Consider the following 13279-nt stretch of genomic DNA (forward strand, 5'->3'; position numbering starts at 1 on the left):
AGGGACCACCTGGGCCACCAGGGACTGTGGGACTGTTGGGAGAGATTGGTCAAAAGGTGAGAGAATTTGGCGCACGCACACACACACACACCCACACTGACATACACACGCATATTCCACATGGATAAGGTCACACATCTGCACGCACTCAAAGTGTATTGTGAAGACTAAATGATTAAATATGTAACATCTCTTGTAATCTGCCCAATTAAACAAATTAACCCTCTCTTATGGTAATACGTAATGGAACTCAGCCCTGACATATTATTCATATCTTATGCCAAAGAATCATTAGAATACATTTTTGTCCAAAATAATATAAAACATTTTTTCTTTCCATCCTCTCTGTATTTATAAGGGTCCTCCAGGTAAGGTGGGTGAACCAGGACTGCCGGGCGAGCCAGGGGAGAAGGTGAGATATGTAATATTTACACAGATATACAGTACATTCCAAGATATTAGTTTAAATCACTGATTGTTATGAACTGTCGCCTGTCTGATTTGATAAAAGTAATGTTTGATTGGTGCTTTGAGAGAAAATAAAAGACAGTAAGTGTGTTATCTGTGCCCTGATGCTCATATGTGTGTCTGTGTGTATCAGGGAGCCATTGGACCTGTTGGGAACATCGGAGAGCAGGGACTGATAGGGCAGCGGGTATGTTTGTCAGCATTAAGCTCCATTGTATTTTGCATTTCTAATAGGTGAAGCTGTCCATTTCATTCACCTGTATGTATCCTTAAATGTGTCTGTATAGGGAGAGCCAGGACTAGAGAGTGAGCCAGGTCCGGCTGGTCCTGATGGAACCAAGGTGAGGTATTTTCTCAAAATGTCCCGACACAGTAATAGATGAGACTTATAATTCTAATCTGTTTTTTATCTGCTCAAGGTACAGAATATTAATTAGAGTTACGTTTTTATGTGTATGCGCTCAGGGTGAAAAAGGTGACATGGGTCAGGAGGGCGACAATGGAGAAAAAGGTGAAATTGGGCTAAAGGGAAAAGAGGGCCCACTTGGAAACCCTGGACTCAATGGCGTCAGAGTAAGTGGATTTCTGTGCAAATTCATACATTCATGTTATTTTAACAGTGACTTTCACTGAACCTCAAACCCCACCTTATGTTGTTTCTTCGTTTTGTTTTTCTCATTAGGGTCCAGAAGGGAAACCTGGCAAAATTGGGGAAAGAGGCAAACTAGGATCAAAGGTATTATTGGTGACACCTGTTTAATCCCTCTGAAACCCAAACTCTGATGCTAGTCTGTAACCTATCCTTTATGTATGTTTAGGGTGCTAAAGGTCACCAAGGTCACCTTGGGGAGACTGGACCAGTGGGGAAGACAGGACCACCAGGTTTCGTTGGTCAGAAGGGGTCCAGAGGAACCATTGGACATGTGGTAAAGAAGATCACTAATGAACAATGTAGATATTTCTCATTTAAGTTTGAATGCCATATAATGTCATGGATAATGTGACTGAAGAACTCTTCTATCTCTTTAGGGAGCTCCTGGTCGAATGGGTCAACAGGGGGAAACTGGCATTGCAGGTTATGAGGTATGGTTTCATTATTATAAGTGCCTGGATGTGGATGTGACGTTTTACATTAAACAAGCCTTTTCTGGGTATTTTCAGTTGGTGTAGTCACTTCATATACTTTGTCTTTGCAGGGCCATCAGGGACCACAGGGCCCCATGGGGTCTCCAGGACCAAAAGGTGAAAAGGTACACCTCGTTCATTTTATGTGGAACACTGACTCTTGTCATTTTTCTTTATCTTCAGTCCTCAGTCTGTTCCCAGCATATCCCAACACCAAAACAAGTACTTTACCTTCATACTGTTTACTATTGGTTGCAGTTCACCTAAAAGTGACTTCCTGATGTCTTTCATTTGAGCTACAAAACCTCTCTGCAAGCATCTTGTACTGATCAACCTTGTTTGATATCTCAGTGCCTTCATCTAAAACACCACGTTGTAAATACAATATCATGGATTTAATTTAACTCAGAAGAAGATAGTACTTATTTTTGCCATAACAAATCATAGTAAGCCATGTGCCTGCAGAGCACACACAAAGTTAACTTTCCAACCTACGTAACATTTTAAGAAAGCTGGATACACAGTACTGAAACATCAGGAATGTGTGTGTTATGTAAAATATCTAAACTTTTCTTTTCTTTATGTGCAGGGCGAGCAGGGGGATGATGGGAAGGTAGAGGGTCCTCCTGGTCCTCTAGGTGACATAGTAAGTCACACCTGACTTACTTTTCTCCATCCTCCGATTTTATGTCTGCTATAATGTTGCAGAAATCATTTGAATTTTACTCATATATTTCTTGATTTATCAGGGTCCTCCAGGTGACAGAGGAGAGAGAGGGGAGTCAGGAGACCCAGGGTACAAAGTAAGTACCATCACTCCAGATAATCTTACCCACAGCATGTAAAGTATTTAGGTTGAAGAGTTTAATATTCTGTTATTCTCTCTTAGGGTCAAGTTGGTTTTGATGGAGAGAGAGGCAGACCTGGCGCTCCTGGGCAACCTGTGAGTGTCAAAACAGACTTGTTATTTCCGTACACAGCTCTGTCATTAAGTCTACATAAACAACCAGCAGGCATGTTCACACAGGTTGTTTTTATAGCTTTCATTAACATAACTGGCAATTTCAGGGACACCCTGGACCTCGTGGGCAACAAGGACCCAAAGGGGCCAAAGGAGATCAAGTAAGGATATCAAAACAAAAACATTTGTGTGTCTGCTGCGTGTGGTAGAGGGTGATTGTACGTCTGTGTGCATGTACTCTATGAGGATTTTGATATGTAGTCCTGTATTTGTACTATATTAACTAAGTCAATACTCAAATTAGCTATAACTGTAACTATAACTTAAATATTTAATTATATTAAACTTTTCCAATTGTTCAACCTTTCATGAGGAAGGTTTTATTTACATTAATCACCAGGGTTGCAATAACATCTGCAGGTCTCTGGCATTGTGAATAACTTAGCTATTATAGCATTGATCCAACAGAAAGTGAAAAAAGGTCATTACTCAGTCCGAGTACTGTAATAATACAGTACAAATTCCATGTTGGTATCTTTTATATAATATTTTTCCATCTTTCAAAGCATGTAAGTGAAATTTCCTGCGACTACATTTTGTAACTACCTTTTTCCAAACTGCTGTAACCAATTAAAAGAAAATAAATAATATATTGGGGGGAAAGGCAACAAATTTCAGCGCGTGGCAAAGTGTTACTGGAGGACATTATCAGTGACAAGCAATCACCAGCAGATGTGGGACATTAATAATCTATAATAAACTCACTCATTGCATCTTTAAAATTCTTTTTCTCTTAAGGGTCAAAAAGGCAAAAAGGGTCCAACGGGACAAAAAGGAACCAAAGGACCAGAGGTAAGTTAGGGATTCTCCATACATCCACTCTTTGTTAGTGACTTACAGTATTCAGTCATTACTAAAGACAGATGGTGTGTGTACTTCCAACTATGCTTTTAAAAGTTTGTGTTCATGGCTAAAATACTTGGAAACGAGGCATAAACAAAAGTCATAAATACAGTAGATTAACCTAGACAGAGGAATACTGATTGTACAAACATATTCAAGTAAAGACAGATGAAAAAGAAGCCAGTATACACATTGTCAGGCTCAGCCTAGATTCCTGATAAGCCCTCTTTTCTCCTCAGGGGGTGGGTGGTCTTACTGGTTCCAAAGGTGTGGTGGGTCGAGAGGGGCACGAGGGTGTGCCCGGGATCGATGGAGGCCCAGGGAAAGATGGCAGCAAAGGCATGCCGGTAAGACAAACTTTCATCAATCCTATTAATCCTATTTCAAAAACATCAAACAACAAATTCAAGTGTAGAGGTGCAAAAGAAATGCTTGGTTTGTCCTGGTGGCAGCACTAGAAGAAGAGCATGAATGCATGAAGTAAATGTCATGGCAACCTGGCCTCTAGTGTGTGCTGGACCAAAGTGATAAGCGGACAGATGAGCAGACCAGTATCACCATTTTAAGGCTCAACTACCAGTAGGATAAAAATGTCTGTAATGATGGTTTGAGAGATGATTCTTCTTCATCTTTCTCCTCAACATGTATCTAGGGAGAGCATGGTGATGATGGAGAGTTTGGTCTTCCTGGCAAATCTGGCTCACGTGGTAAAACTGGTGTTCCAGGACTCCCAGGAGATCAAGGGGTCATTGGACCAAAGGTAAGATGAAAAGCTAGAATGCTGTATTGTGCATTGAGCTTAACAGTGCATAAATAGTGGATGCACTGTAACGCTTGTGAGTGAGCAAGATGTAATGTTAGATACAATGTGATGCTATGCAAAAGCATATGTTGGTATGACAGCTTTAATTTTGAGAAAAGAATGATCTAACTGCACATACAGTACCTTATCTTCATACAGTCATTTGATCATTTATTCATCTATCCAGGGTGAGCAGGGTCTTCGAGGCCAGAGTGGACCTCCAGGGAAAAGAGGCTTTAGAGGTGGAATGGGACTGCCAGGGAAACAAGGGGACCAAGGACCTAAAGGACAACCTGTGAGTAGAATATCTACGAACTGACAATAAATTACAGATAAAGCAGTGAAAGATATTATTTCATGACATTATGTTAATTCTTGTGCAGGGTGATACAGGGGTGCCAGGTTTTCCAGGAATTCTGGGAGTTTTTGGACCTAAGGTATGTTCAGTACCATATTTGGCACCACATCTGCCTGTGTTCACCATTAGAATATAGAAGTTCAGACAAGGTAGCCAAACATAGCTGTTTAAATATGGCCCACTCACTGTAAATTACGAACATATTGTGATGATAACAATGATTTCATACATGGGTTAACAGTTACATGCATGCCATGTACATAGGTGCCAACATATACAACAATAAAAACTATTTAGCTGTCACTTTGAGGGATAACAACACAGTATAGATAGAGGTAGACAATAGAGGTTTAATTTCTGAACAATTTGCTTTATTGCATTCCCTTTAGTAATTAAAACTTGGGTGTCTATTCAGGAAGTGTATAGTGAATTTCTACTACAGCTTTCAGATTTAGACGTAGTCTGGACATTAGAGCATGTGGTCCTGGCTAAACTGAGCTTGTCATGGTAAACTGATTACATGCATGCATGTCTGTTGCCATTACGTGACTATGTATCACTTTTCACACTTACATCAAGGAAACTGACACTAGCTCATGTCTATCTGTTTAGTGAGGAAACAGTGACAGCTGAGGGCTCCAGCTTATTGTCCTCAAGTCTTCCTGAATAACAGACTCTGTCCAGTCACCAGATCATTACAAAATGCACACTTTGAATCAAGCCAACATAACCTCCCCTCACTTCCTCCCAATGACCTGATGTGTTGCTCCCCTCTGGCACAGTCCCACAATCACCAGTTTTAAAAACAGTTTGAGAAATGACACACACATCCATCCCGTATCTGAGTGTGAAGCACAGTTTCCATCATTGACTAGAAACACATTCCAGCTGTATCTGGTTGTGTGGCAAAAAAGATCTATTGTTCTCTACTGAAATCAGTACACATATCCCAAAGCCAAAATGTGTTAGAACAGCTGGAAATATTTTCTTCAATATGGAAACAGTTAGTGGTCTCAGATGTTCCATGATGAGACATAGATAAAGTTTGAGATAGGAGTTTAAATGAGTAGAGACATTTTTTCGACATCAAGTATTACAGTTAAACAGGTGTACAGTGTATAATGACTAAATATTTGTAACTGCTGTTTTCAGGGGCCCCCAGGAGATTTTGGGCCAAAAGGCATACAGGGACCAAAGGGGCCAGAGGGCGCAATGGTAAGACTTTTAATCTATAGTACACTATTAAAATTCTCTTTATCATTATTTTCCTTCTAACTGGTTCTCTCCATCAGGGCAGAGGAGGGGTCATTGGCCCTGAGGGATTTATTGGTCCTAATGGAAACACAGTATGTATTTCACATATATATATATACATATACACATACATACATACAGATTGAGATAAGCGTCAACATTTGTGTCTTCAGCCAACTGACTGTGTACATCTCTTTACAGGGTCCTCGAGGAGAAAAGGGCAATCGCGGAGAGACTGTAAGTCTTCCTCGTCTCCCTTACTATGTCTATACATTTAAGTGTTTTATGCTTATTGTTTGATGTGCGAAAATCAGATTTAATTACAATATCCAACCTTAAAGTATGTCTTCTCTCTTTCTCTGGACAGGGATTCCAAGGACCAAGGGTATGTTTGCATAGCATTATCTTTTTTGTGTGTACGTTTGTATTGTACCGTAGACACTTGATTGACATCCAGCATGTATGTTTTTCGTTTTTATTAGGGATCTCCTGGACCCCGTGGACCCCCTGGACCCCCAGTAAGTTTTTCATCTTTACAGGTTTAACCACATGTCATACAAACATAATATTGAAGTTGAGTTAATCATTGTCTAAATAACTCTTTTTCCTCTTCTCAGGGTCGTACGGGTGTCCCTCTGTCATTTGTAAGAAATGTTATATTTGATGAATTCATAATATCCAATAAGGCTTTAAGTAGGTAAAATATAGAGTAATGTGTAAAAGAAAATAATATAAGGTTTTGTTATTTTGCTGCAGAAAGAAGATGGTGTTTTGTTTATGGATTCACACACTCCACTCAGGACTGAGGTAAGTGCATGACTTCAACATGTCTTTATATTGTTATGTCCTCTAATGAGTTGCAAACTGTACAGACTCATCTTCTTTTTCATTCCCTCTTCTCTCTTCTGTCCTCCATTGGCAGAATAAGCCAGTGATGGACCTGCCGATGCTGGACCAGGGCGCAGAGATCTTTAAGACCCTCCACTACCTCAGTAACCTGATCCAGAGCCTGAAGAACCCACTGGGAACTCGGGACAACCCCGCCCGCATCTGCAGGGACCTGCACAGCTGTGAACAGAAGTTAAACGATGGTGTGTGTGTGTGCTGTATCAGAGACAGAGAAATAGAGTAATCTTATGTTTACATGAGCGTAATGGTCCCAAATGTGTTTCAGGCACTTATTGGATTGACCCCAACCTGGGCTGCTCATCAGATATGATAGAAGTCTCCTGCAACTTTACCGGAGAAGGACAGACTTGCCTGAAACCAATAACTGTATCCAAGGTATTTGAGATGCAATAAAATCCAAATTACATCAGAAAAGTCTACAAAATTATAAAATTGTAAATATTACACATATGATCCCATAACAGCCATGTTGACCAGTACCTGTTCTGTTTATTTGAGCAGACAGCAATCAGTGTTGGTCGTGTCCAGATGAACTTCCTGCATCTGCTGAGCTCAGAGGCAGTCCAGCACATCATCATCCACTGCCTGAACGTTTCAGTTTGGAGGACAGCTGAAAATCAGCCAGCTGCCCAGGGGTCTGTGAGATTCAAGGCCTGGAATGGGGAGGTGTTTGAGGGAGGGGAGCTCGAGCCAGAAGTCTTGGAGGACTCCTGCTGGGTATGACTAACATGTTAATTTGGCTTAGTGTCATCTTTCTTGACTTTCATACATGTTTCCATAATTATGGCTTAAAAAATGTCTCATTTGTCTGGGTTTCAGATAAAAGATGGTCGCTGGCACCAGACCCATTTTGTGTTCCACTCCCTGGACCCCACCTTGCTCCCTGTGGTTGACATCTACAACCTTCCAAAGACTACTCCTGGCTCACATTACCTCCTAGAAGTAGGCCCTGTATGCTTCCTGTGAGGGCTGCAGTGCAGGTCTTTTGAGTATAGATGGAAGGATCATCACCCCTAGATGACGCCTTCATGCGGGCGCGGAGATCAGAGCAGTCTCCTCCAATCTGCGGCCAAACACTGTCCAAGCGAGAACAAGCCTCCCCCAAACAGCCCTGCTTCACTCTGCCAAACTCCCATTTGACTGCAGACACAGAGGGAGGAAACACAGGGAGCTGGGGGGACAAAGCGGGGGACGAGGAAGAGCTGAGAAGGAGCAGGGGAGTTCTTGCACTGTTATGGCAATAGCTTCTTCAAACTCGTCAAGAAGGATCTCCACATGTACGCCCACTTGGAGGAAAAAAAAGGCTTTATGCCACACAATCTCTCTAGAACATTGCTAAGTGAAGGGAGACCAAGGCCAAGTTAATCAGCGGACATGACAGTAACTTATTTTTGTATACAGTCTGTATACTGTGTGTACTTTTTTTTTTGTTGGAAATGCCAGGAATTCAATTCTGTCAGAAGAGAAGAATTAAAATAATTGGGATCAGTTAAATGTACATATATAAGTATGCTTATTATTAACTTTTATACATGTATATCTTATGTAAAGAAATAATCTTCAAGTGCAATAGAAAATGAGAAGATAATTTGATATTTTAAACTTATATGGAAGGATTTTTCAGGGGTGCCATTTTATTTGCTTTTGGTGCTCATCTCCTTGTGAATTTTTTTTTTCCGGAGGCAGGCTCATTTGAGCAGAATTCACATCTTTATCTTACTGGGGCTCCAAAATGCAAGATCATGGTTTTCAGTTTTCATCCTAATTAGGGAAAACCAGCGGCACCCAGTCAGCTCACAAACTAATGCACACAATCCGTTCACATGGACACACACGGAGTCATCACGGTACTTACTTACGCGTACATTATTGAACGGATTGATCGGATGCCACTGATGATTAGGGAGAATATCTGTTGTGGAGATTGGGGGTCAGAGCACCAAAAAAAAAAAAAAAAAAAAGCTTTGGTGTATGGAGCTCTAGTTCTCAATAGTATTTTGTTTATTTCTCTGCAACTGTGGAGTTTGAAATCAAACTTATAATTTCTTTGCTTATGATACAAAAATAGGAGGGTAAATATTATTTACTCATTACCACATGGGACCAGGAGTCTCTTCTCCCCCACTTACAGTAGGCAGACTACAGGTGCGGCAATCCTTAGAGGAGAACTGAGCCACAGGAGAGAGAGGGGAGAGTGGATCCAGGAATGAAAAAAAACTCCATCTTCTGTTCAATCCTCTCTTTAATGCATGGTGCTACAAAAAGTAAATATATAAGGTGCTAACCATAGTGCTGTAATTACACCACTCTGCAAAAATATTCTGATGTTTATAGTGCATGCTTGCTTAGATTAATAAAACAAAGTCCAAATAATATATTGCCATAGCTTCCATAATGCACTATAATGGTATAATCCCATCCAAGATTATTTCACATAGTTCCCTAATAGTCATCCATCTGTTGTTTATTCAAAACTGTTTTTATTCATGCTGCAACTTACAGAGATGCTTATTCTGAGGGAAACTATTTTAGAGATAACTATAGAAACTAAAAACATTTCTCCCTTTTTGTATCCAGTATAAATCACAGGGTCTGAAATATTTGTTAAGGATAAAGTTTTCTTTTTCTTTGTACAAAGCCCCACACAGCTGTATGTAATATTTCTTAGAAACACAACTAGTGGAGATAGTTTTAATTAAATAAAGGTTTCCTTGTTGTAGCTGGACACACGTGTGTATAATTGTGCAAACCGTGCTGTATACAGTGGATCCCCTCCTGCTAATTTAATGTTATTTAATGTTTAAACGTGGTTGCCGACTGAGCAAATTTTCTGTTGGTTGAAGCAATACTACTCTTTCTGACATCTTTATATATCAGTTTGCCCAACTGGTCTTGGAGTTTATAGATTTTTTTATGTGTAAATTTGGGGCTCCAGAGAACAAATTTATTGCAATGTTAATTATCTTTTATTTTTATAATTTTTGTTATTTTTGCTTTATGTTGTTTTTTTTTCTCCTCTATGATAATCAACCATGTACTGTACCAGGACTCTGTGCTATTCTATAACTTGTGTTTTAAAAAAGATATGCAAATATGTGAAAATCGTTTCTTCTTTTTGTAAATCTGTTGTAGACATTAAAACGAGCTAAGAATACCTCACATTTTACACATGACTTGGAGCAAAGATTTTCTGTTACCGTTATAATTAAAACCTGTTCGGGAATATCAGCCAAATACAGCAAGTCATCAAACTCTGAACAAGATCATATCTGGTGCCAACATCCTCTCTCTGTCTACTTTTTATTCATTGTTCAATGTCCATTTGTTCAATAAATACTTTCAATTTGTGTGGTGATTATTACTTTTCAACTGTTTGGACAAGTAGAATACACATTTCATTAATGTAATCAATACACACACCCTATGTCGCACTTATCAGTGATGATGTTGATGGAGGCGAAAAGAATATCTAAAAAACAGTAGCAAAAAAGACCATGTAAAATAAAGATTTTTTTGTCACTTACACAAGTATCTGAAGACAGATTAAGAAAGATTAAAAGATCTAAACCATAACTTGACATTTATGAATCTTACAATTAACAGTTGTACTTTTGATTTGACTTAAAAAATGCAAAAGGCATGTTACTGCACATAGCTAATACCTTTATCAGATAAAGGCCATGGCGGTTGAAGATGTGTTCAGACAGTCAGGAGAAAAGGGAGTGGCTCTTTTCTTATAATTGCCTGAACATACCAGTTTCTCCTGATGGTGGGCTGGGACACCTGCACCTGCACCTGCACCTGTGTGTGTGTGTGTGTGTGTGTGTGTGTGTGTGTGTGTATGTGTAACACAAACGACAGAGGTCTGCAACATGGTTTGAATTAAATAAACTAAAACTATATATGGTGCATCAGTCTGCAGCATCTAGAGAAGAATATAACATGGTTAATCTTTGCAACATCGAATTATGCAATTGGCCTGGTGACCCATCATACTACAATTATGACTTTTTAAGAGGACTGTCCACCACAGTCGGGACAAACTGTCTTTGATTTTCTTTCTTGCCCTGCTGAAATTAAGATTTACACCACTTGATGTCGCTATTGTTGTCTGGATCCGTTTTATGTGCAGCTGAACCAACTGTTTACGTGGAAGTCAGATGTTTGGGCCCCCTTCTTGAACTTAGCTAAATTGGTGATAAAATACAGACTGTAGTCGTTACTGCGGACTGCATTTCTACCAAATGTTATAATTAACCCATTCACTTGAGCCACCATGCAACACACCCACCATTTCACTCACCACACACACATACAAATTATGTTGAGAAGCATTTACATCTTGAGAGACAGACACACACAAGGCAACTTTGTCACAGCTTCAGTTTGAGTCATTCAGGGAAATTAAGCAAGGCCCAGATACAAGCCATGTTTATTTATTTATTTAATATATTTGGCATGATTTTTTTTCATGCGTGCCACATTTTTGCAGCAAGACTTCCAGTTTTAAATCAGTCAATCAATCAATCAATCAATCAGTCAATCAATCTTTATTTGTAGAATACTTTTCATGCAGGTTAATGCAGTTCAAAGCGCTTCATACATGACTGACAAACCAATAATAAGACAGAACAAGTGTACACTGTAAAAAAAAAAAAAAAAAATACAAAAATGAATCTAATTAAAACAAGAGAAACAAAAATGATGAAAATGTATGTATATGGTATAAAAAGCTATGATAATAGTAGAAATAATAAAATATAGTGAAATAAAGACTACATTTAAAAAATAAATAGATAAGAATAGATTAAAAAGGCAAAACCAAATGAAATAAATAAAGAGAATAAAATTAAGTACATTTAATTAGGCTAAAGTAAGTTTTGGTATTATTTAGTGTATTGTATGTAATCTGTCTGACAGTGACGATATTCATATGTCAAGAAGATATTTTTTGCACTCGCTAAATAAAATCACCTTTTCTTAAAAATGTGTTGACATGGTAACATAAACATATGGCTGGATGTCGAGGACATTGCTCATCCAGCTCCATATTTTTGATCCTTATGAACCTCCCCAAAGTGTTTGTTTTGGCCAATCGCTTTGTCCCAGTTCTATGCGGCCTTTGAAAATATTCGAAAATTCCTTATTCTCATAACTTGAACACGTATTGCATGTTAGCATTACTGTAAATAAGTACAATGATAACTCGTAAAAAATATCACAGATTAATTTTTGTTGTTATAACTTTACATGATAATATTCATATTTTTATTGCACCCACTGTCTCTCATCCACTGTGGTGATTCAGGTGGTAATTCAAATATTTCCTACACACCCCTGAAGGCAACGCCAGTTTCCAACGTGCACAATGGTGACGTGCCTTATTTTTTCCCCCACCCGCATTACGCGAAGACCCGCCCTACTATACCTCTGATTGGCTTGTACTCGTTGTCATCGTTACTTTTATTGGTTATGTTTAGGCACGAGGAGCGAAATGGTTACGGTCTGAGCCAATCAGAGGCAGAGTAGGGGCGGGTCCTCACCGAATGCGGGTGAGCGAAAATAACGCTGGTGACGTTTACCATATCATGATGGCGGTAGCCTGGACTATTTTGAATTCCGTCCCGCTTTTCGAAGTTTACACCGCGTCTTGTCTATAAAATGTAATATTACTCTGAAGAGAGTACAACACAAGTCAACCGCTGTTATGGATTCTGTTGTGGGCGACGACGTTACGCTTCCCGTTGACATCAACGGAAGGTAAAAAAAAAACAACCCAACGACAGCTAGTGGGCTAAGGCTAGCATGTAATCCGAAGGCAGTTACTAGTTACCGCTGTGTGGGCTCTGACTATTAGCTGGAGCAACACAGCAGCGGTTAATGTTGTCATGTTTTCGATGTGTATTGAATTAAATTCAGTGTGAAGACAGAATGATTAGCTATATATAGCTTCTTTTATGTAGTTCATATGTTGTTATGTCTAAAAGTAAATGACTCTTGTTCGTTTGTTTATTGTGGTTATAGCCTCGGGTCATTTGATATTTGATCATTAACCTATTTTTAAAATTCCACATCTAAGATCATGTTTTGTAGCTACCTGTAATAGCAGCGTCTAAATGCGTTAAGGATAAACTACACTCACGCTAGTCAGCTTGTAATAAGCTATTTCAGGATCAATATCATCAATAACCGTACAGTTTAAATTGCATTTGTGCCTGCATTAGACTGTGTGTGTACACATGCTTTTATCTAAATGTGTAACATTCCTATCTATTAAATAATATTTTTTAGTGCAAGTTTTGATTTAACCTTCAAAACAGACCATAATAACACAACCTACACTGCTGCAGAAAAAGTGCAGTATTAATGCAGAAATCCTGTCATGCATGAACTACCACTGCTTATATCACCGTTATTAATCATATAGTGCTCATTGGATGTTGCTTTGATACTTCTGCGATTGTGGTAGGACGGCTTGGTGACCTGTCATCCAGAGAGT

General features: G+C 39.2%; 2 protein-coding genes across 6 annotated transcripts in view; both read left to right on the forward strand.

The window, feature by feature from the left end:
* col27a1a (collagen, type XXVII, alpha 1a) overlaps positions 1-10127 on the forward strand; it is a 66109-nt gene extending 55982 nt beyond the window's left edge. Inside the window, exons 32-60 of the mRNA XM_053339497.1 lie at positions 3-56; positions 359-412; positions 602-655; positions 756-809; positions 934-1041; positions 1151-1204; positions 1287-1394; positions 1498-1551; positions 1665-1718; positions 2183-2239; positions 2343-2396; positions 2483-2536; positions 2662-2715; positions 3353-3406; positions 3697-3804; positions 4110-4217; positions 4447-4554; positions 4643-4696; positions 5770-5832; positions 5910-5963; positions 6073-6108; positions 6239-6256; positions 6354-6389; positions 6489-6515; positions 6628-6678; positions 6794-6962; positions 7046-7155; positions 7282-7497; positions 7600-10127. Of these exons, the coding sequence (XP_053195472.1) occupies positions 3-56; positions 359-412; positions 602-655; positions 756-809; positions 934-1041; positions 1151-1204; positions 1287-1394; positions 1498-1551; positions 1665-1718; positions 2183-2239; positions 2343-2396; positions 2483-2536; positions 2662-2715; positions 3353-3406; positions 3697-3804; positions 4110-4217; positions 4447-4554; positions 4643-4696; positions 5770-5832; positions 5910-5963; positions 6073-6108; positions 6239-6256; positions 6354-6389; positions 6489-6515; positions 6628-6678; positions 6794-6962; positions 7046-7155; positions 7282-7497; positions 7600-7746 (2172 nt within the window). The 3' untranslated portion in view covers positions 7747-10127. The remainder of the gene's footprint in view (positions 1-2; positions 57-358; positions 413-601; positions 656-755; positions 810-933; positions 1042-1150; positions 1205-1286; positions 1395-1497; positions 1552-1664; positions 1719-2182; positions 2240-2342; positions 2397-2482; positions 2537-2661; positions 2716-3352; positions 3407-3696; positions 3805-4109; positions 4218-4446; positions 4555-4642; positions 4697-5769; positions 5833-5909; positions 5964-6072; positions 6109-6238; positions 6257-6353; positions 6390-6488; positions 6516-6627; positions 6679-6793; positions 6963-7045; positions 7156-7281; positions 7498-7599) is intronic.
* Positions 10128-12430: 2303 nt separating this feature from the next.
* cdk5rap2 (CDK5 regulatory subunit associated protein 2) overlaps positions 12431-13279 on the forward strand; it is a 38319-nt gene continuing 37470 nt past the window's right edge. For all 5 annotated transcript variants that reach the window (XM_053340374.1, XM_053340378.1, XM_053340375.1 and 2 more), the window contains exon 1: positions 12431-12540. In XM_053340374.1, the coding sequence (XP_053196349.1) occupies positions 12488-12540 (53 nt within the window). In that variant the 5' untranslated portion in view covers positions 12431-12487. The remainder of the gene's footprint in view (positions 12541-13279) is intronic.

The sequence above is a fragment of the Scomber japonicus genome, chromosome 19 (assembly GCF_027409825.1).
Source record: "Scomber japonicus isolate fScoJap1 chromosome 19, fScoJap1.pri, whole genome shotgun sequence".
NCBI classification, from domain to species: Eukaryota; Metazoa; Chordata; class Actinopteri; order Scombriformes; family Scombridae; genus Scomber; species Scomber japonicus.